Below are 21,937 nucleotides of genomic sequence, written 5' to 3'. Positions count from 1 at the left end.
ACAAGTGGGTTTCCCTTAGGTACTCCAGTTTCCTCCCACATAAATGACCCCTAGCGCAAACATCCGTGCATTAAAGGACCCCATTGGAAATAAACTTTCAAGTACTTGGTATTTATACGTACGTTTGTATGAATGTATATACCAAATAAACATTTAATATTTTATTTATCCAGGTTGATATCTATGATCCATACAGCCCAAACCACTACATCTCTCCATCCTTAAACTGTCTCCAAGACACCCAAACCACTACATCTCTCCATCCTTAAACTGTCTCCAAGACACCCAAACCACCACATCTCTCCATCCTTAAACTGTCTCCAAGACACCCAAACCACCACATCTCTCCATCCTTAAACTGTCTCCAAGACACCCAAACCACTACATCTCTCCATCCTTAAACTGTCTCCAAGACACCCAAACCACTACATCTCTCCATCCTTAAACTGCCTCCAAGACACCCAAACCACTACATCTCTCCATCCTTAAACTGTCTCCAAGACACCCAAACCACTACATCTCTCCATCCTTAAACTGTCTCCAAGACACCCAAACCACTACATCTCTCCATCCTTAAACTGTCTCCAAGACACCCAAACCACTACATCTCTCCATCCTTAAACTGTCTCCAAGACACCCAAACCACTACATCTCTCCATCCTTAAACTGTCTCCAAGACACCCAAACCACTACATCTCTCCATCCTTAAACTGTCTCCAAGACACCCAAACCACTACATCTCTCCATCCTTAAATTGTCTCCAAGACACCCAAACCACTACATCTCTCCATCCTTAAACTGTCTCCAAGACACCCAAACCACTACTATATCTCTCCATCCTTAAATTGTCTCCAAAACACCCAAACCACTACATCTCTCCATCCTTAAACTGTCTCCAAGACACCCAAACCACTACATCTCTCCATCCTTAAACTGTCTCCAAGACACCCAAACCACTACATCTCTCCATCCTTAAACTGTCTCCAAGACACCCAAACCACTACATCTCTCCATCCTTAAACTGTCTCCAAGACATCCTTAAATTGTCTCCAAGACACCCAAACCACTACTACATCTCTCCATCCTTAAACTGTCTCCAAGACACCCAAACCACTACATCTCTCTGTCCTTAAATTGTCTCCAAGACACCCAAACCACTACATCTCTCCATCCTTAAACTGTCTCCAAGACACCCAAACCACTACATCTCTCCATCCTTAAACTGTCTCCAAGACACCCAAACCACTACATCTCTCCATCCTTAAACTGTCTCCAAGACACCCAAACCACTACATCTCTCCATCCTTAAACTGTCTCCAAGACATCCTTAAATTGTCTCCAAGACACCCAAACCACTACTACATCTCTCCATCCTTAAACTGTCTCCAAGACACCCAAACCACTACATCTCTCTGTCCTTAAATTGTCTCCAAGACACCCAAACCATTACATCTCTCCGTCCTTAAACTGTCTCAAAGATATCCTTATATTGTCTCCAAGACACCCAACCACTACATCTCTCCATCCTTAAATTGTCTCCAAGACACCCAAACCATAACCTTTTGCCCCTAGCAGAACTTTCACCTGCAAGTCTAAGGGTGGTCAACTACACCAACTATAACAGCTAAGGAGAGAATAACAGCTGTACCGGAAATCGAATCTGGGGTCCCTGCATTACTAGGCAGGTGCTCTAACCACTGAACTATCCATGCCCCATATAGCCCAAACCAATAAATAGGTATAATAAAAACAAAACACAGGATGAAATGCTAATATAATTATATATTCAATAAATAAATACTTGTATTTCATGCTAATCATGACAAATATCAATAATACATTCATGTGAATTACTGTTTCAATGATATATCAACATACACAAAACACAGGTCTGTAATATTACACTGAAAAAACAAATACCACATTCAGGGAAAATAGTCCATATAAATACACTATGTAACCACCTCTTATAGTAAATAAATAATTATAAATTCAGTACATAGGTACCTAGAAATATTTAAGGCATAAAATCACAGCTGGACCAAGATGAGGTGGTTGTCTGTGACAAATAGTTCTCATCAATTAGTACATAACTAGGCAACTCCCCTTTACATGTTAAATAGTTCTCATCAATTAGTACATAGCTAGGCAACTCCCCTTTACATGTTAAATAGTTCTCATCAATTAGTACATAACTAGGCAACTCCCCTTTACATGTTAAATAGTTCTCATCAATTAGTACATAACTAGGCAACTCCCCTTTACATGTTAAATAGTTCTCATCAATTAGTACATAACTAGGCAACTCCCCTTTACATGTTAAATAGTTCTCATCAATTAGTACATAACTAGGCAACTCCCCTTTACATGTTAAAATATTTCAGCTCGCATTTAATTATTTTTCCAGATTGGAAGATCTGACAAAATCTAATGTTAATGATAACCTTGTTTTAAAAAATGCATTCTTGGAAGATACAAAGTTGGCCAATTAAAATTTCAAATGTTGGCAAAGCTTTATAAAACAATTACAAAGAAAGTTGAATATCAATTGTGATACAGCAAATGAACTTCTCGGTTCTAAGCTTCAAGATTTCTTTGTAAATAAAACTTTTGAAGAATTAATTTACAACATATCAATAAAACTCAATGTGGAAAACTCTCCTTTTATAGTACATTAGTGAAACCATATTTGTGTCTTCCAATTCACAGGAACCTGCGCTCTTATCTTACAAAACTAACAATAAGTGCACATCAGTAAGACCAGTGTCAAAGATGAAAAACATTTTTTACTTGATTGTCCTTTATACAAACATGTGAGAGAAAAATATTCAAAAATATCATGATTATCTTGCATCTTGCTGAATCCTCTAAATATTGCATCTACAAAAAAAATTGTTTATATATCAGAGACTCTTTATACCTCAGAATCTGCTGTTACAATTATAATACCTGGCATGTAACACTATATATCTATACTATATATATATATATATGTATACTATATATATATATATATATATATATACATACATAATCCAAATAGAAAGAGTTGATATCACACAGTCAAAATAATTCAATAAAAAAGCAGGAAAATATACAGTTCCAAAATATATTTAAATCACTAGTGCTTTCTGGATTTTAACATCCATCCTCAGGTGAATACAAATTAATAATCTATTGATCTTTATTTATTAATTTGTATTCACCTGAGGATGGATGTTAAAATCCAGAAAGCGCTAGTGATTTAAATATATTTTGGAACTGTATATTTTCCTGCTTTTTTATTGAATTACATATATATATATGTATCTAATACTACATGGTTAACAACACTTGCATGTGCTTTAGTGTCAATAAAGAATTGAATTGAAATAGCCATCAATATATACACACACACACACACACACACACACATATACATACATACACACACATATATATATATATATATATATATATATATTAGAACTGCATATTTTCGTGCTATATGTATATATATATATATATATATATACATATAGCACGAAAATATGCAGTTCTAAAATATATTCAAATTAACCTATGTACAGTGTCATCACTATATTTAGAGTGCTGAGATACATGTAAATTGTCCATACTATGAAATTTCCTAGAACCAAGGTCGGTAAACATGTTAGTCCCAGATTTCCTGACCCAGGGATAACTACGAAATTTCCTAGCCCCGGGATAGGATGGTCTGCACTGAACCGGTGTTAGTCCTTTATAGTTTTTTCTGTTAAACATGACCTCTGGCCCAGATTTACATAGAATGGTCACTAAATTAGCATCACTGAACATGTTTTCTTCACAAGAATGTAGTATTGTTTCACCATTCAAATATGATACATGCAGTTCATAATCACACTCAAACTCATCTAACAGCTTCATAACCATGCTCTCACGTTTATAGCGAGCACCAAGTATTGCTAATAAAGTGCACTCTTCTTTGTCCTTAAATTCATTCATTAAATTCAAGGCATGTACCTTTGTAATTAATGCACTAAAAAACTTCCATGGACCTGCATCATGCTTAAAACATTGATAAATCCAACGAGACACATCAGAAGAATCCAATGAAACAATCAAATCAAGATATTCTTGTGCAATATCAAGTTTTTCAAAAACAAGAGAGTAAGTGATTATAATTCTATACATACTTTGTTGGTCAATCTCAGAAGGAACTAATTCGACAAGTTTAGATAGAACATCCCTCCAATCAGCTCCCGGAGCCTCATTATGACTAACTATTATATTCATTAGAAGACTTTCTACAGTATCTGTTGATATTACACAAGAGTAGTCGCCATCAGTCTCCAATTCCCTGTTCTCATCAAGCAGAGATAGTGTTCCCAAAAAACATTCCCTAGAACCACTTTGACAAGCTTTGTGTAAAAACTTAGTACAAAACTCTTCTGATTGAAGATTTTGTAGCAATAATTCTTTAAACTCAGAGTTATCAATAAACTTTTGAAAGGTATGAATCAGGTCATAATCCACAATAACTTCGAATATTTCAAAATCAAAGTGAAATCGATCGTTAAATGTTCTAATTGTTTCACTAGCTAATTTATCTTTTTTATTCATACAGGCCCCAGCAACAAAGGACCCTAGAAAAGTATTGAATCTGTCATCTTCTTTAACAACCTCCAAGAAACAAGACACCAGCGCGTCATCATTAAAGGAACGGTGCTTGTACACATCTGTGTATGCATCAGCTGAATTAGGGGTATAAAGACCTATCAACTTTTCAGCGAATTGTTTAGTCATATCCATCTCTAAATGCATACAAATTTCCCACCTCTCTGACACATAATTCTGGGACCTAACGTAAGTAAAGACAACAGACTTGTCTATACGCTCCAAGAACATTTCAGGAAAATTTTCACCAAAAGACAGCAAGATTGCTTCATATACAACCATGTGTCGAATTCTATATCCTTCGTCTGAAGAACTTAAAAAGATGTTCATGTCCTCCAGACAACCCCTAATCCTGGCTTTGTTTAATACCACCCCATGTCTCGGTAATCCAAGTCCTTCTGCAATTTTTTCAATCTCCTTTTTGAATTTCCAGACACTATCTAAACTCAATGCTTTATCCTGTAGGAAAAGGAAAACCAAAAGAGCATAATTTAAATACTTATCTTTCACTAACATATCATCCACCTGCTTTTTAAAATGACTTAAGGCAGAGCGAGTTAAGAAAAATGTTGACCTTTGCTTTAAGGATTCGGGGTTTGAAAAAAACTCTTCGCAAAGCAGAGGAAACCCACTGACAGTTTTCATCTTAGCGATGTTATTCAGAGTCTGTTCACACAGACATAAGTCATTCTGATCTAAAGACTCAAATGCTCGATCTTCTAGATATAAGGATTCACAAACTGAAATTCTATGAAGGTTGCAAAACTCGCGTAACATGCGCTTCTTTTCTCGATCAGTCATGCCAAAGTCTAGCCCTGAGAGATCGACCGGTGAACTCGAAGTTTTATACATGTTAAACAAAACATAGTCCATTAATTTCTCCTTCATCAATCCCCAAATGCAATTTCTGAATGAAAAAATAATAAAGACTGGGAAGTTTCTATCACTAATTCTAAGATGCATTGCATCGAATACCTTACTCCATTTTTCAAAACTTCTTTCGCTAACATTGGACTTTCCTAATATGTCATCAACAAACAAAACAAACTTTTTCTCTTTGGATACAAATCTAAACCACTGACTGCTCTTGGTAAGTACTAGCACAATAGCATCTTGATGCTCTTTCTTTACGTTTCCCATCAGCTGCAGTCCAAAGTGAGTTTTTCCGCTTCCCGCGTCACCCGTCAGGCAGATAAATCGGTGTTTGTCGAGAAGCTTGACGCAATGTCTCATAGCTTTCCGAGGTTCTATGTACACTTTACTTTGGTGGACTTTCATGTGCATTTCTGAAAAATCTGAAAATACAAAATACTTGTTATCATACCGAATGGTAAAAAGTTCTTACAACAAATGAGATCGGCCACACGACATTGCTCAGCAGTTACATTTTGTAAAATTTCAAAACCCTATTATGATCCCACCCTGGCCCCTGGTGTGGAAAACCTTTGAATTTACAATTCATGGGGATATTCTTTCTTCGCTAAATTTACAAACTGGGTCCTTCTAATTCTTGAGAAAATGAATTTAAATAGAAATGTTCTTATTTGTGCTTTTCTAGGTTAGATCTTTAAATCCCTGTTGTAGCACCAGTGATACCAACAAATTACAGATCTACAGTAGATAAGTAATACATTTCTGTACGAATTACAGATCTACAGTAGATAAGTAATACATTTCTGTACGAATTACAGGAATTGTACTCCTGTGGTTCAGAAGAACTTTTAAATATCTGTGCTCTCACCTCACCTTGGCAAAAAAAAAAAAAAAAAAAAAAAAAAAAAAAACTTCATTATTATCCTTCAGAATAATACAATCAATTTTATTGGTCGAGGGCTGGTCACATGAAGGGAGACAATTCGTAATGTCTCCCTCACATACCATTATTGGAAGCAAAGCTACCAGGTGAGGTCCTGTGAAATGTCGAATCAACAGAGCCTGCAGAGTATTTAAAATGTCAGCGTTACACACACACTCACTCACACGTATTCACCCACACACGATGGGTCCCCTAACTCTAACCCCTCTTGCACTGAATTGTGAAGGGTTAATAAAACGAATCAATACCACCTAATGTAATAAATAACCCTGTACCAAACACAAATTCAGGAATTTGATCAAGTTGACAAAAATATACTTACGGAGCAAATTTTCCATCTCAGGATCCGATTGCTGTCCTCCCCTCTACAAAAAAAAAGTTTCTCTTGAGGCAACAGTTTCCCTTCAAAGTGTACACTATTCTTATGATTGATCTGGTTGACATTTTAACACAAAAATAAATCTTTCCTTCTTTACTACCATGCAGTGTCACATATATAGGTACTGTTTAAGTAGAATTTTTAGCGAGGATTTAATTTTCGCATTATTAGCAACAATGTTGAGATCGCTAAAATTGAATATTGCTAACAATTAATTCCATATTGAAGGTAATAGCTACCTTTTTTGGAATTATAAAGTCACTAAAATTAGCACTCACTAAATATATATACCCATAATCCCTGGACAAATCACTAAATCTGTGCCTTGCTAAAAATACAACAGTGAATTACATGTATATGGTATCCAGTCTAAGTATACAGGGAAATATTTGCCCCCCTTTTATTATTGCCCCCTTTTTATTTTTGCCCCTTTTGCTCTCATTGTCATTGAGCAATTTCAAGACTGGACAAAACTGTTTTCTCTCTTTGAATACAACTGTGTCTGGCCAAATTCAAAATGAGGCAAAACCATCTGTAACTGTCATGATTGTAGAAACCATCTGTAACTGTCATGATTGTAGAAACCATCTGTAACTGTCATGATTGTAGAAATCACCTGTAACTGTCATGATTGTAGAAATCATCTGTAACTGTCATGATTGTAGAAATCATCTGTAACTGTCATGATTGTAGAAACCATCTGTAACTGTCATGATTGTAGAAATCATCTGTAACTGTCATGATTGTAGAAATCATCTGTAACTGTCATGATTGTAGAAATCATCTGTAACTGTCATGATTGTAGAAATCATCTGTAACTGTCATGATTGTAGAAAGGTTAAAATAGTGTGATTCAGAATTTGCCTCAAATCCAAATCCTTTCATATTTACCATGAACAGCTCAAGAGTACTGTTCAATTCATATATTTATATTCATTTACTAAATCAGAGTTTGTTTAAATTGCTTCTATAAGTCATGAAATATTCCTCAGTGGGAGTTTGTTGAAATGGAACACTGTCTTGGAATGTGAACTTGAACATCAAAATATAGTGCACATAAAATGAACAAATGAAATGCATTGTAAATTCAACAAATCTAATGAGTAAGTGATTTTTTTTTTATATAATTTATAAAGGAATATAATTTTTAAAATGAAACTTCACAATAAAGGTAACTTTGATATTTTATCCTGAATTTAAGTGATTCCTGGGTACTGCAGAGGCTCGTTGTTCGGACTGAATAGCGTGACGTACCCAAGGATTTGAAACTGCCAGGTAAATAGATTTGTGCAGATCGAGATAGAGGGCTCATAATGCTGAGACCGTCCAGGGGAGACAGCTGGCGTCGCTAGCTTTTCTACTCACTCCACTGTCCGCACTAGAATTCCTCGTGTCTGGATGTGTTTTGTCTCTTTATATTAATTCATTTGTCCCTATTATGTTAATTAGATTTTATACTCAATCTCACTCACTTGAATAGTCAAGTCTGACAGTTTGTTGGAAACCTCCGTCACTTTCTCAGAAATCTGATGCGTCTGGGCTTGGACGTCAAATTCGTTCTGTAAAAAGAAACTTCAAACATTTTAATTTTTCCTTACATACGTCATGAAAGATTTTTTGGCGTCAGATTAACAAATATTCTTTTTCATTCTAAGTATATTTAGTTGAAGTGAAGTTCATTGACTTGCTGATCACAAACTGACAGTATAAACATTGACTTAAACAATAAAATCAAACTGCAATGATTTAAAAAAATGTCTCATGAATTATTTCTCATTAGAGATTTTTAAAAAAATTAATATCATAATTAATCTGAATTCCTCTTCCTCCATCAACATGATCAATGATCAGTCAGGGAACTCACTGATTATCAAATTGAATTCATCAATAAGCCATATGGTAATATTTTTTAATTGTCATGACTACAATTCCTTCCACATACCACAGTGTGAAATCATCACTTAAATCCAAATCAGATTTTGGGGCACTATTTAATACTGTTTCATCCCCCCCCCCCATCTTGTTTGCCATTGTACATTGTCAGTGGGTGAATTTAAGACTGAGCAAAACAGTTTTCTCTCGTCTTTTTCACACAAAAGTGTGTCTGGGTGAATTTAAAGCAGGGTGAAACCATTAGCAAGAGCAGCCAGACCACAATAACCTCATACATAGAGGTACATCCTCAATATCAATTAAACACTTCAATCTGTGACATTATTTACAATTTACTTTTAAAAAATTCTACCTTTGTTTGTTCCCAAAATTTCCGTGATGTCCTTTGATTGTCCTCAGTGAGAGGCGATGTCTTCAATCCGTCCACACTCTCACAAATTTCCCGGTAGAAATGTTGTTCACACTTTTCCGCCATCTCCTTTATGGCATTCGACAGCTTCAGCCAAATCTGATCAAACATGCACGAGTCCATTTCAGCATTCCCTCTGTGTAATAATTCTTTGTTGTTCCTCAAATCCCGAATATTTTCCACCACTTTTCTTTGCCCTCTGTCTTCGATAAGGAATTCCAAGAGCAGACAACTTGTAAGGGTTATATCCCAGCTTTTCACTGTGTCTAAATCAGATTTAGGAACAAATTTGCAACAACATCGATGTATAAATTTTTTTGAACAGCAGTCATCTACATTTTCATACATAAGTCCTAAAACATCTCGGTGTATGTAAGATTTTTTGGGTATTTTACAATTTCCAGCACAACATTCTTTGGAAAGCATCAAATGAAATATCCGATGTTTAATTTCCTCCAAGAAAGCAGGAAGTCGCTGCCATCTTGTGTTTCGAAGTTCATATATGATTCTTTGTTGTAAAACTGTTGTGCCATACTTCATCAAAAGAAATACAACCTTTAGAAATTTTTCTTCATTTGCATCGGCCATATTGGGACATTATTCAGCAAACACTTGATTACCTTGTCCTGTAAGTCGCAAAATGAAAATTTATAGTTATACATTTATAAATTTACAATTAGACCTAGACAAGAAATTACAATATGGCAGGGTTTGGCAAAAAATCAAGCACTAGGAAAATAAAAATTTGTGGATGTAGGCAATGCCTGTCTACTTCTCTAATGTTAAAGATAATAATAAAGAATTACATGCAACTTCTTGGCGATGCCATTGCACTTATGAAATTCAGACTAATTTAATCTTCATTTAATTCCGAATAATTATATGATAAATCACAGGAGTCGGCAATGTTATCAATAAAGTAGAAATATATGAGAAATGGGCATAAATACTACCACTGAGCTACGCTCGCGAAGCTCGATGGTAGTATTTATGCCCATTTCTCATATATTTCTACTTTATTGATAACATTGCCGACTCCTGTGGATAAATAAAAGATTACATGAATTCAATTTTATGTCATAGGCCTATGTTCATATCGATCGGTGTTAAACAGAAAGTACACAAAACAGGAAAAAAATTACACCCTCAATACATTGTTGTCTTAATAATAGCAAAATATAACCTAATTAGTGTCCATTCTACGTGGTCATTTAGTAATCGGTGGGAAATTATACTTGAACTTTACTTGTGAACATTACCGTGATTACGTTTCCCCGCGGTTTGTGAGTCAGGTTTCTAGGTTTCCGGTTCCGCATTTCGAAGTTCCCCGAGGTTAAAGTTGACGGTTTGCCGCAGTGCTGTGGTCCTCAACTTAATTAAGTCAGTTTGAAAATTGATGAGATTAATCTTGTGTATTCAATAAAATAAATGAATTAAAAAATTAACTTTTACGTAGATTATGCAATATTTATTTGCCCTCATAGCATTCCTCAGTCACACAAATTTGATACGAGAAATATCCAAGCAGCGAAACATATCGCAGCCGCTTGATAAAGTGAAAGCGAAAGTAGATCGCTATGTTGTGTAACATCATTAGGCCTACTAGCTAGTCTATGTGGTGTAGTTGATTCATTAATCAAGATGTAATCTTGTTGAGCAGGTTTGCAAATATATCATATCCTTGCATACTATTGAAATCTTTCTGCAGAACCTTTCTAGGGAACGCAATGAGAGTTTGTGTCATGTTATAAAAGAATGTTAATATTTCGTGACAGATCCATGTGTTATACAGGTTGGGAACACTTCCCCTGTAGCGACAGCGAGATCTTCTCGCAAAAACGCGATCATCCCTCTCTAGCGAGAGTAAATATTTGATCCCCTACAACAGAGAAAAACACCCTTGGAGTACATCTCTTCATCAGATGTTCATGTTTCACGTGGAAAGAAAAAAAAAGTGCTGAAATGTTAGATACTTCTGCAAATATATAGATCAAAAGAAAAACACTCATGATGTGCATTGGATTTTAACCTCCTTCCCTCTTACGCAGCAACATTGATATGAAATTTCTTGAATATGTGTTCTAAATTTTATAGACTGAGAGTGTCAAATCGTATAATGCTGACTGTGTGTCACTTAATCAGCATTGCGTGGAATTTTCCGTTATTTTCAAAACACATCTTTATGGTAATGTTCAATTTCTTACTAAAGAGGGATAATCACGTTGTAGTGAGTTGATCTCGCTATAGGGGAAGTGTTCCCAACCTGTTGTATAAGTGAGATTCGTCGAGGCTGGATATTTGGACTGACGCCTCTTCGGAAGAATGTCCAAATATCCAGCCTCGGCAAATCTCTCTGAGATTAATCCATGTGATGTACCACACCAATTTGTTAAAAACTTTAAAAAAAGATAAATAACAATGAAATATGTCCAGAAATGATTTATTGCGATTGATTCTACAATTAAAATATCAATCTTGTATTACTGTGACTGTTCTGTGATTTTCCTTTCTCTTAGCTATTTTATTCATACAATATATATTACAAAAAATGTGTCGTGTCAATAAATAAATTTATTTCAGTAAGTACTCTAGTAAGTCTTAGCAATTTTAAAGTCACTTCTGTGAAGATAACATTATTGTGCACTGTATACACTGTATCGTCCTGCATTGTGACATCACTAATGATTATAGTGTTGTGAAATCAGCAGAATTAACATTGATTTATGTCTCTCAACAAATCGCCATGATATCATGCACCCATAATTCAACTTGTACCAGAATTGAACAAATTAAGCTTGAAGACTATGTAAGAGGCAGAAATCCAACACCTTGCACAAATGCTTTAAGGCTGTGACACATTTCAATGGTTGATCAGTTTCAGTTAGGGAGGATGTCCCCTAGTGTTAAAATTCTGAATATCAGTGTCTGTTTGTTTTTGACACCATTTGCTGAATTAGAGCTAGAAAGCTCCGCATTGTAGCGGTCAGAACAAACTTCTGAGAGCTTCACATTGTAGCGGTCAGAACAAACTTCTGAGAGCTTCACATTGTAGCGGTCAGAACAAACTTCTGAGAGCTTCACATTGTAGTAATCAGAATATTAAGCTTCTGAGAGCTCTGCGTTGTATCGGTCAGAACAAACTTCTGAGAGCTTCACATTGTAGTAATCAGAATATTAAGCTTCTGAGAGCTCTGCGTTGTAGCGGTCAGAACAAACTTCTGAGAGCTTCACATTGTAGTAATCAGAATATTAAGCTTCTGAGAGCTCTGCGTTGTAGCGGTCAGAACAAACTTCTGAGAGCTTCACATTGTAGTGGTCAGAACAAACTTCTGAGAGCTTCACATTGTAGTAATCAGAATATTAAGCTTCTGAGAGCTCTGCGTTGTAGCGGTCAGAATAAGCTTCTAAATGTAATGTGCTTGGTCTGATGGTTTGCTGTCACTGGTGTTCAGATATCTCGATTGATAGAGCACCTGACTTGGAGAATCCAGGGGATCGGGGTTGAAATTGCAGTTTGGTTCATTGCATTTTCTCCCTTCCTGTTACATCCGGTGCTATAGACCAGCCCCTGTAACTGACAGGTAGCCAGGGGATGTCAGATGGGTTTAATTGCTGGTGGTCAGAGGATGTCAAACAGGTTTAATCACCGGTGGTCAGGGGATGTCAGACGGGTTTAATCGCCGGTGGTCAGGGGATGTCAGATGGGTTGAATCGCCGGTGGTCAGGGGATGTCAGACGGGTTTAATCGCCTGTGGTCAGGGGATGTCAGAAGGGTTTAATCGCCGGTGGTCAGATAGCTCAGCTGATACACTACACCTGGCTAAAGATTCAGGGGCTTGGGTTCAAATCCCGGTCTTCATGTGCATTGCATTTTCTCCCTTCCTGTTAAAGAATTATTACTAATATCATTCATATACATGTAGTTAGTAAAATTCATAAATGAATGAAATTGTTAGTGAATTGTTTATTGGGGGTGGGAGAGGGGTAAGCTTGGAATTTTACAACTTGCTATCGATTAGGATCATGACGGAGAAAAGAAGCCATTTCCTCAGATCAGCATGCGGAAAAAAAAATTACACCTAGTGCAGTCAGAGAAAAGAATAACTAAATTACACCTAGTGCAGTCAGAGAAAAGAATAACTAAATTACACCTAGTGCAGTCAGAGAAAAGAGTAACTAAATTACACCTAGTGCAGTCAGAGAAAAGAGTAACTAAATTACACCTAGTGCAGTCAGAGAAAAGAGTAACTAAATTACACCTAGTGCAGTCAGAGAAAAGAGTAACTAAATTACACCTAGTGCAGTCAGAGAAAAGAGTAACTAAATTACACCTAGTTCAGTCAGTGAAAAGAGTAGCTAAATTACACCTAGTGCAGTCAGAGAAAAGAGTAACTAAATATGAGTATATTAGTATTTTTAGGTCACCTGAATCATTCAGGTGACCTATTGCTATCTGTTTTTGTCCGTCGTCGTTCGTCGTGCGTTAACATTTGAACTTCTTCTCTGAAACCCCTGAACCAATTTCAACCAATTTTGGCATATAGCATCTGTGGGTGGAGGGGAACAAAAATTGTGAAATTTGTGGTCCCTGCCCCCCTGGGGCCTGAGGGGTGGGGCAAAAACCATCAAAATGAGTGTAATTTTAAAAAATCTTCTTCTTTACTCCTGGACATCAAGAAGCCAAACTGTGGGCATAATTATAATGAGCGTTGAGCCCTCTACCAAAATTGTGAAATTCATGGTCCCTGGGGTAGGGGTTCTTGTGTTAGGGTGGGGCTCTATTGGTCATATAGTGAAAATGTAGAAATTCTTTGAAAATCTTCTTCTCTCTCTCTGGGTATTAAGTAGACAAACTAATAGCATGGTAATGATGAGCAAGGATGCCTCTTTAAAAATTGTGAAATTCATGGCCCCTGTATCAGGGGTTCTGGTGTGATAGGGTGAGGCTCTATTGGTCATATAGTGAAAATGTAGAAATTATTTGAAAATCTTCTTCTCTGTCTCTGGGTATTAAGTAGACAAACTAATAGCATGGTAATGATGAGCAAGGATGCCTCTTTAAAAATTGTAAAATTCATGGCTCCTGTATCAGGGGTTCTGGTGTGATAGGGTGGGGCTCTATTGGTCATATAGTGAAAATGTAGAAATTATTTGAAAATCTTCTTCTCTGTCCTTGGGTATTAAGTAGACAAACTAATAGCATGGTAATGATGAGCAAGGATGCCTCTTTAAAAATTGTGAAATTTATGGCCCCTGGATCAGGGGTTCTGGTGCTAGGGTGGGGCTCTGTAAGTCATATAGTGAAAATGCATTATTTCTTTGAAAATCTTCTTCTCTGTCCTTGGGTATTAAGTAGACAAACCAATAGCATGGTTATGATGAGCAAGGATGCCTCTTTCAAAATTGTGAAATTCATGGCCCCTGGGTCAGGGGTTCTGGTATTAGGGTGGGGCCCTATTGATCATATAGTGAAAATGCATTTTATTTCTTTGAAAATCTTCTCCTCTGCTGCTGGGTATTAAGTAGACAAACTAATAGTATGATAATGATGATCAAGGATGCTTCTTTCAAAACTGAAATTTATGGCCCCTGGGTCAGGGGTTCTGGTGCAAAGGCGGGGCTGATTGATTATATAGTGAAAATGCAATATTTCTTTGAAAATCTTCTGTTTTTGTTCGTCGTTGTGCGTTAACATTTAAACATTTTCAGCTTCTTCTCTGAAACCCCTGAACCAATTTTGGCATATAGCATCTGTGGGTGGAGGGGAACAAAAATTGTGAAATTTGTGGTCCCTGCCCCCCTGGGGCCTGAGGGGTGGGGCAAAAACCATCAAAATGAGTGTAATTTTAAAAAATCTTCTTCTTTACTCCTGGACATCAAGAAGCCAAACTGTGGGCATAATTATAATGAGCGTTGAGCCCTCTACCAAAATTGTGAAATTCATGGCCCCTGGGGTACTAGGGTTCTTGTGTTAGGGTGGGGCTCTATTGGTCATATAGTGAAAATGTAGAAATTCTTTGAAAATCTTCTTATATTGGTTTTATCTAAGAAGTAAATAACCCTTTTCTTTATGATGTCTCAGACCTAGGTTTTTTAAAAAGGATTATTGATTGAACATAAAAATGACACATGTACTTCATGACCACATAGCTATTCAATGTTTCTTCCATCCAAAAGTAAAATTCTTATATTTAAACTCAAACCTAATTCAAACATTGGAAGGTTGTTACATGATACTCAGGTGACCTATAAGGCCCCTGGGTCTCTTGTTTATATACCCATCAATGTTTCAGTTTTTGATTCTGTTGATTTCACAGTTTGATCTGATTTACCGGATCACCACACTGTGGTTTTCTGATTCCGCATTAATGTAACGCTTTTCTTTGTGGAAAATATCGACCGCATCACAAACAAAACTAAGTTCACAAAATATAATTTCACTGTATATCTGTGTTTATGATAATTTGAATACAATATTACATTTAATATCTCATAAATGTGGGCATAAAAATATGTAAGGGTGTGTATAATAAAATTTTCATTACTACAGTAATTTGATCCAAAGAGTTGGATCCAATCACTTCTCGTTGACAGGCGCGGATCATCAGATCAAATTTGACACTTCACATCTCGTGTGATTTGATGAGCGTTACTGTAGTAATAAATGATATATATGTAAAATGATCTCATCCACAGTACGTTAAAGTGTCATTTTTTTCCAGTTTAAATTGACCATTTATGATGTTTATTTTTCTATTTAAACCAGCTGTTTATGATTCAATCTAAACACCCTTGGAAAGGAACCACAGGATGCTGGAGACAGGGTTAGCTACCACAATGGCTAGGAATCTTCTGCGACAGTCCTACATAAAATCGCTGTGCGCCTCCCAGAAAAAATCTCACAAAGCAGTATTAAACCCGGGCACTTGGCGGTGCCAGCATTCGAAAACAGCACCGCGAGAGATGAGTGGCGTGATGAAAGCATGGCAGATCCGGAGGTACGGCGGTAACGATGAACTAATGTGGTCAGAGTCCGTGAGGGTCCCTCGTATCGTCCACCCTGAGGACGTCCTCGTCGCTGTGAATGCGGCCAGTCTGAACATGCTGGACATCAGGATGAGGGGTAATTATAAGTGTATGTCTGACGTACTATATATATATATATACAGTATGAACATACTGGACATCAGGATGAGGAGTACCACTGCATAGTAATATATACAACTTAATTATATTGTAGTCGCTTACCTATTGAAGTACCAGACACAGAGCTTAGATTTGTTTATGATGGCGTGTCAGGTTAGACACTAGGCACGTCTGACAGATCGAGTCTACTAAATGATAAGTTCAGTTAGGTGAAATGTCGGTTTATTAGTCCGAGTGGTTGTGTTAAAAATAAAGAGGAAACTTTATTTCAAACCGTAAGGTATTTTATTCATAACTTATTAATTAACATAACTGTAAAGACTTTGCGAAAAATTTTGAATTGTGTGATGTTGTAATCTCTATTTTTAGTCACGGTTGGAATTGATGTTTTACATCTACTCGATGTTAAATAGATGTGAAAAGTTTTGTTTCGGTTAAGTAGATATAAATGTATTGTAATTAATTTTATTAATTTAAAAAACAGTTTATTTTAATTGATATAAGAATTAATAATTACGTCATCAACAGCCAATTTTTTTTTTTGGTGTTAAATTGTCATGTGCGGAATATCTCTATATCAAATACATCTTCTTGTCCTCAAGAAAAAGATGTCGCAAGAGAAAAAAAGAAAAGGTAGGGAAGAAACAATGTGAGGCTTTGAAATAGAGATTTAAAAAAAAAGTTCAATGTTTTTTTATTGTAATTGGACGAAAGAATTTCCGTGCCTGGTAGAATTTAAAAAGACAGAAAATTTGTGTTGTAAGATAAAAGACGAAATTTAAAAGATTTTTTATAAGACAATTAAATACATTTCATTTCAAACTTAGCGTTTGTCATTTGAGTTAAAGTTGTATTGTCCAAATTACAACATTTTTTTCCCTCTCGTAAAAATGCTATTAAATCATCGCACGTATGTAGTTATGAGGCTGTATGACATGTCAATCATTATTTCACCTGTTTTAACCAAAATTATCTATTTACAAACAGCCGCGTCACCCTGTCATTACAAGTGACAGTAACGTACGTGACCAGTTCAAACTTTCAGATCATCGGTGTTCTTATCTGTGTAAAGCTGTGTATTTTGTTACAACAGTACCGTGCCATAAGTTTAATAGAAATAAAAATATCAAATACCTCTTAGTAATTCGTTGTTTTACGCTCTTTCAGCCATAAAACTAGACAGCTGCGAATGAGTTAATACATCATGTTGGGATTCCCCTGACGCGCGGGGGTTTATTCATAGATGTCTTACATGTACTGTATAATTTATGCATTATCTGGAACACCTCGGGTCTTTCACTGAAAACACCGTGTTTTGGGTGAAAGGCCCGAGGTTTTCTGGATGATTTATGTATGTACCACACTATATTTACTTTCTAAATAATATTCTCAGTTTTCTTTTACATACAGATGTTTTCAAGCATGTAATTAGGGGAAAGTTAATAACTTTGTAAAGTAATTAATCTGCTTTAAAGTATAATTATGTACAAAAATAATACATGGACATCAGGTCATACAGCTTTAAGGAATCAAATATTGAGAAACTACAGGGGTTTTTTAAAAGTTGGTCAGGGCTAGTTGATGTAAGGTCAGGTCTAGTAAACATCATTAGAAGTCGGTGCCCGCGACTGGTCTAGTGCTCAAAAAAGTAAAAATTAAACCCCGACATGGTGACTTGGTCATGATAATTTATTATAGTAGATACTTACTCTTACAGCTGTAATCTGACTATTACCATATTGTGACTTCAGAAATCAGTGGTTTGTCCTACAAGAAGTCATATCATTATTAGAAAAAATGTCCACAATCAAATTCTGCATGGAAGTGACAGTTCTGGAAGTACCATCCAAAAGAATCATCACTGTATACATTCTCAATGCATGGAAGAATATATTTTTGATAATGACAATTAATTTGAAGTTTATGTTATATTTTTGTCGATAGAGGGATACGGCAATGTAATGATAAACACTGTCAGGAACAGAGATAGACTCCATGCCCCACAGTCCGAGTTTCCTCTGATTCTTGGAAGAGATTTCTCTGGAACTGTTCTCAAGACAGGAATGAGAGTGAAGAAAATTAAAGTGGGTGACAAGGTAAGTCATATTTTGGGACACACTGTACAGGGATTAGTACACTGAGTACAGGGATTAGTACACTGAGTACAGAGGTTAGGGGGTGGAATCGATAGTACACTGAGTACAGGGATTAGTACACTGAGTACAGGGATTAGGGGGTGGAATCGATAGTACACTGAGTACAGGGATTAGGGGGTGGGGTTAATTAATAGTGCAGAGGTTAGACAATAGGGGGTGAGGTCAATAATGCAGAGGGGGTGGGGATCAGTAGTGCAGGGGTTAGGGGGTGGGGTGGGGTCAAGAGTGAAGAGGTTAGGGATGGGGGTCAATAGTGCAGGAGTAGAGATGGGATAATAGGAATTCAGGAACTGGGGGTGCCCTGAGTACTATGGGAATTAAGTCAGGAACTGGGGTGCTCTGAGTACTATGGGAATTAAGTCAGGAACTGGAGGTGCTCTGAATACTATGGGAATTAAGTCAGGAACTGGGGGTGCTCTGAATACTATGGGAATTAAGATATTTATAAGATATTTGGGATTAAAACTAAAGACTGAGTTCTATTATAAACATCCATTATAAAGGAAGCAAATGTAGAAAATAAATTAACAGGGGAAAGGGGGGGGGGGGTGCTGATGATCAAGGTGACAGAATGAAAGGTTATGCATAAAACTGCACAGTTTGCATCAATTTGTTTTCTCTGTGTGAGTTTATAGTTTCTAAATCAGAGACCTGTGTGACAGTGCTATATTTAGAATGACTCGTTTCTCTTTCAGATCTGGGGTACAGTGTCTCCATTCAGACAGGGATCACATGCTGAGTTCACAGTCACATCAGAATCACAGGTAAGTACTAATGATGTCAGAATCACAGGTAAGTACTAATGAGATCAGAATCACAGGTAAGTACTAATGATGTCACATCAGAATCACAGGTAAGTGCTAATGATGTCACATCAGAATCACAGGTAAGTACTAATGAGATCACGTCAGAATCACAGGTAAGTACTAATGATGTCATGTCAGATATACCGGTAAGTACTAATGAGATCACGTCAGAATCACAGGTAAGTACTAATGATATCACATCAGAATCACAGGTAAGTACTAATGAGATCAGAATCACAGGTAAGTACTAATGATGTCACATCAGAATCACAGGTAAGTACTAATGATGTCACATCAGAATCACAGGTAAGTACTAATGAGATCACGTCAGAATCACAGGTAAGTACTAATGATGTCATGTCAGATATACAGGTAAGTACTAATGAGATCACGTCAGAATCACAGGTAAGTACTAATGATATCACATCAGAATCACAGGTAAGTACTAATGATGTCACATCAGAATCACAGGTAAGTACTAATGATGTCACATCAGAATCACAGGTAAGTACTAATGAGATCACGTCAGAATCACAGGTAAGTACTAATGATGTCACATCAGAATCACATGTAAGTACTAATGAGATCACGTCAGAATCACAGGTAAGTACTAATGATGTCACATCAGAATCACAGGTAAGTACTAATGATGTCACATCAGAATCACATGTAAGTACTAATGATATCACGTCAGAATCACAGGTAAGTACTAATGATGTCACGTCAGAATCACAGGTAAGTACTAATGATGTCACATCAGAATCACAGGTAAGTACTAATGATGTCACATCAGAATCACAGGTAAGTACTAATGATATCACGTCAGAATCACAGGTAAGTACTAATGATGTCACGTCAGAATCACATGTAAGTACTAATGAGATCAGAATCACAGGTAAGTACTAATTATATCACGTCAGAATCACATGTAAGTACTAATGAGATCAGAATCACATGTAAGTACTAATAATATCACGTCAGAATCACATGTAAGTACTAATGATGTCACATCAGAATCACAGGTAAGTACTAATGATATCACGTCAGAATCACAGGTAAGTACTAATGATGTCACGTCAGAATGACAGGTAAGTACTAATGAGATCACAATCACAGGTAAGTACTAATGATATCACATCAGAATCACAGGTAAGTACTAATGATATCACGTCAGAATCACAGGTAAGTACTAATGATGTCACGTCAGAATCACAGGTAAGTACTAATGATGTCACGTCAGAATCACAGGTAAGTACTAATGATATCACGTCAGAATCACAGGTAAGTACTAATGATGTCACGTCAGAATCACAGGTAAGTACTAATGATGTCACGTCAGAATCACAGGTAAGTACTAATGATGTCACGTCAGAATCACAGGTAAGTACTAATGATATCACGTCAGAATCACAGGTAAGTACTAATGATGTCACATCAGAATCACAGGTAAGTACTAATGAGATCACGTCAGAATCACAGGTAAGTACTAATGATATCACATCAGAATCACAGTAATCTAATTAAAATTAGAGGTTAGATCCGCTCACATATTCGCTACACAAACATCTAACAACATCCCGTAGAGGGTCACGTCAGAGGTCAAATTTGCCTGAAAAATTAACCAATCGCTACAAAGGTGGAATGTTATCGGCATCCAATGAAAATCCTCATTATATACTGTATTTGGTTACTTATCAAAGATGGCGACCGATGAAGAAATGGAAGCGATTAAAACAGCTTTGAATATATTTGATCTCGAGGCTTTGAAAATGAACAAGAACAGTTACTTTATGTCATCTTTGCTGAAGTATACATGAAAAGATCCCCCGATGTCGCCATAGTTTAAAATTTAAACAAAACACGCGATAAATAAGTCACGATCGTGGGTGCCGCTATTTTTTCCTCTTCCTTGCATAAACAATACATGGAATTGTGGGATAATACCCAATCGATATGAAGGGGGAAATTTGATTGACTGTTGCAAATTTGACCTCTGACGTGACCCTCTATGGGATGTTGTTAGATGTTTGTGTAGCGAATATATGAGCGGATCTAACATCTAATTTTAATTCAATTGGAATCACAGGTAAGTACTAATGAGATCAGAATCACAGGTAAGTACTAATGATGTCACATCAGAATCACAGGTAAGTACTAATGATATCACGTCAGAATCACAGGTAAGTACTAATGAGATCACGTCAGAATCACAGGTAAGTACTAATGATATCATGTCAGAATCACAGGTAAGTACTAATGAGATCAGAATCACAGGTAAGTACTAATGAGATCAGAATCACAGGTAAGTACTAATGATATCATGTCAGAATCACAGGTAAGTACTAATGAGATCATGTCAGAATCACAGGTAAGTACTAATGATATCACATCATAATCACAGGTAAGTACTAATGATATCACATCATAATCACAGGTAAGTACTAATGATATCACGTCAGAATCACAGGTAAGTACTAATGATGTCACGTCAGAATCACCGGTAAGTACTAATGAGATCACGTCAGAATCACAGGTAAGTACTAATGAGATCACGTCAGAATCACAAGTAAGTACTAATGAGATCAGAATCACAGGTAAGTACTAATGAGATCATAGTCGCATGTAAGTACTAATGAGATCAGAATCACATGTAAGTTAGAAATGGTTTGCTGACCA

The 21,937-nt window shown here is 36.4% G+C and overlaps 2 protein-coding genes across 6 annotated transcripts in view; one reads left to right on the top strand and one right to left on the bottom strand.

Moving 5' to 3' along the window:
- Positions 1-1,762: 1,762 nt before the first annotated feature.
- On the bottom strand, positions 1,763-18,249 carry LOC130053003 (uncharacterized). Of its 5 annotated transcripts, XM_056159412.1 has the most exons (7): positions 18,009-18,249; positions 10,413-10,524; positions 9,097-9,779; positions 8,324-8,410; positions 6,795-6,837; positions 5,705-5,951; positions 1,763-2,880 (listed from the first exon to the last, which is right to left on the bottom strand). In XM_056159412.1, the coding sequence occupies exons 3-7, from the start codon at positions 9,739-9,741 to the stop codon at positions 2,868-2,870; spliced, it is 1,035 nt and encodes a 344-aa protein (XP_056015387.1). In that variant the 5' UTR covers positions 9,742-9,779; positions 10,413-10,524; positions 18,009-18,249; the 3' UTR covers positions 1,763-2,867. The 5 variants fall into 5 exon arrangements, with proteins under 5 accessions (XP_056015387.1, XP_056015384.1, XP_056015386.1 ...); XM_056159409.1 differs by having other exon boundaries at positions 1,763-5,951; XM_056159411.1 differs by lacking the exon at positions 18,009-18,249 and having other exon boundaries at positions 5,788-5,951; positions 10,337-10,450.
- Positions 10,699-21,937, top strand: part of LOC125672966 (reticulon-4-interacting protein 1 homolog, mitochondrial-like) — a 23,386-nt gene continuing 12,147 nt past the window's right edge. The window contains exons 1-4 of the mRNA XM_056159414.1: positions 10,699-10,813; positions 15,920-16,276; positions 18,244-18,395; positions 19,151-19,219. Of these exons, the coding sequence (XP_056015389.1) occupies positions 15,964-16,276; positions 18,244-18,395; positions 19,151-19,219 (534 nt within the window). The 5' untranslated portion in view covers positions 10,699-10,813; positions 15,920-15,963. The remainder of the gene's footprint in view (positions 10,814-15,919; positions 16,277-18,243; positions 18,396-19,150; positions 19,220-21,937) is intronic.

The sequence above is a fragment of the Ostrea edulis genome, chromosome 3 (assembly GCF_947568905.1).
Source record: "Ostrea edulis chromosome 3, xbOstEdul1.1, whole genome shotgun sequence".
Taxonomy (NCBI): Eukaryota; Metazoa; Mollusca; class Bivalvia; order Ostreida; family Ostreidae; genus Ostrea; species Ostrea edulis.
This window is presented reverse-complemented; position numbering and strand designations above follow the sequence as displayed.

Excerpts from the sequence above, each read along its gene's own strand:
- LOC130053003 (XM_056159409.1), bottom strand. The coding sequence starts at position 9,741 with ATGGCCGATGCAAATGAAGAAAAATTTCTAAAGGTTGTATTTCTTTTG. Across the intron at positions 8,411-9,096 it reads AATTTTGGGAACAAACAAAG|AACGAATTTGACGTCCAAGC; the intron begins GTAGAATTTTTT and ends TTCTTTTTACAG. Across the intron at positions 6,838-8,323 it reads TGTCAGACTTGACTATTCAA|AGGGGAGGACAGCAATCGGA; the intron begins GTGAGTGAGATT and ends TTTTTTTTGTAG.